The 1,496-nt window shown below is 57.9% G+C and overlaps 1 protein-coding gene across 3 annotated transcripts in view; it reads right to left on the bottom strand.

Annotated features, from left to right (window-relative positions):
* Positions 1 to 6: 6 nt before the first annotated feature.
* The window catches only part of HSPA12A (heat shock protein family A (Hsp70) member 12A), a 147,757-nt gene continuing 146,267 nt past the window's right edge, over positions 7 to 1,496 (bottom strand). For 2 of the 3 annotated variants that reach the window (XM_059398670.1, XM_059398672.1), the window contains one exon: positions 7 to 1,395. In XM_059398670.1, coding sequence (XP_059254653.1) covers positions 758 to 1,395 — 638 coding nt within the window. In that variant the 3' untranslated portion in view covers positions 7 to 757. The remainder of the gene's footprint in view (positions 1,396 to 1,496) is intronic. The other variant, XM_059398671.1, reaches the window with a different exon arrangement.

A 1,496-nucleotide genomic window follows, 5' to 3' on the forward strand; every position in this document is an offset into this window, starting at 1 on the left:
TACTTATGGATTCAGAAATCAGGATCCGGCTCGGGGAACAATGCCACAGCAGATGATCTGGGATAAATCAGCAGCACCTAAATTCCGTTTCCCTCCAAGCAAGCGTTCACCTGCCGAAAAGGGAACGTGTCAGCTCTCCCACTCACTCGAATCCTCGTAGATGAGCTCAGGCGATATTTAACTCCTCCCTGAACCTATTCAGAATGGAAATTATGAGAATCTAAAATAGTGCCCAGCGTGCGCAGGCCTCTGCCGCCGGGTAAGCAGGCTCCCAGCTCCCACTGAGTCCTCGCTTTCCATCACAGGAGGACAAAAAGAAATGAACTGCAGATGGACCGCATTTTATACTGACTGCCATCCAAAACACGTAGAAAGTCTCAAATAGACGAGGCCACCCTAACAGAGATCCGTTCAAAGCAAGCTGGGTGACTGCTACAGAAACGGGCTGCACCCCTGCGTCGGGCGGATGTTTCACCATTCACCACTGGGCACCTATGGAAACCAGCTGCTCCCCCAGGATCCTCAGAATTCTTATTCCCAAACCTCAAGCTCCATTTCCGACAGCTTTTTCTGACTCCAGTGTGCCCTCAAAAATCCCTAATCATTTTTTAGCCCTCGTGGTTCCCATCTTCCCTGCTGAAATTCAGGTGGGCAATGCTGAGGGTCAAGGACAGAGAAAGAACAGTCAGGGTTGAGGTCAGCGGATGCAGGGGAACGGAGTCCCAGGGAGGGCAGGCAGCGGGGTGGGGCGCACCTGTTAGTAATTTAAGAAGTCAATCCCAACCTTGACGCTCTTCGAGGTGGCTATATCCACAGCCGTGGCCTTGATCTCTGTGTCCCCGAACTGCATGAGGGTCTGGATCTCCCTCCGGGCAGGCACGGCGGCGCCGCTGGTCCCCGTGAGGTCCAGGCGGAGGGTGCCGCACTTCTTCACCCCCGGGTCGGTGATGAAGCTCACGTCGTCGTGCTCGGAGCTGTAGATGTTGATGACGATGACCAGCTGCGAGGGCTTGGCCGGGGTGTAGCTCCGTTTGACCAGCTCCCCCAGGGCCACCGACTGGTCGGCGGAGATGAACTTATCGAAGACGTCGGTGCACCAGCGAGTGCCGTCCTTCACCAGCAGCTTCTCGGGCGGGTGCTTGCCCTCCACGTAGCGGTTCAGCACGCCCACCCCGTAGGTGAGCGGCGACCGGCGCACCTTGATGACGGCGGGGTCCAGGCCGAAGAGGACGGCGCCCTTGAGGATGGTGAGGCCCACGTCCTGAGGGATGATGATGCGGCACTTGTCGCCGAAGGCGGCCTGCACCGCCTGCTGCAGGAGGGGCGCCTCAGCAAAGCCTCCCACCAGGAAGAGGAACTTGACCGTGGACACCTCGGGCTTCTGAAACAGGTCCCCTGAAAACGAAGAGGGACAACGTTCTGGCACCCAAAGCCAGCTGGCTAGGGGGACTGGTGGCCCCATGAATGGGGCGGAAATAGACCAACCCCCTGCCCCC

The sequence above is a fragment of the Mustela nigripes genome, chromosome 4, assembly GCF_022355385.1.
Source record: "Mustela nigripes isolate SB6536 chromosome 4, MUSNIG.SB6536, whole genome shotgun sequence".
Lineage (NCBI taxonomy): Eukaryota > Metazoa > Chordata > Mammalia > Carnivora > Mustelidae > Mustela > Mustela nigripes.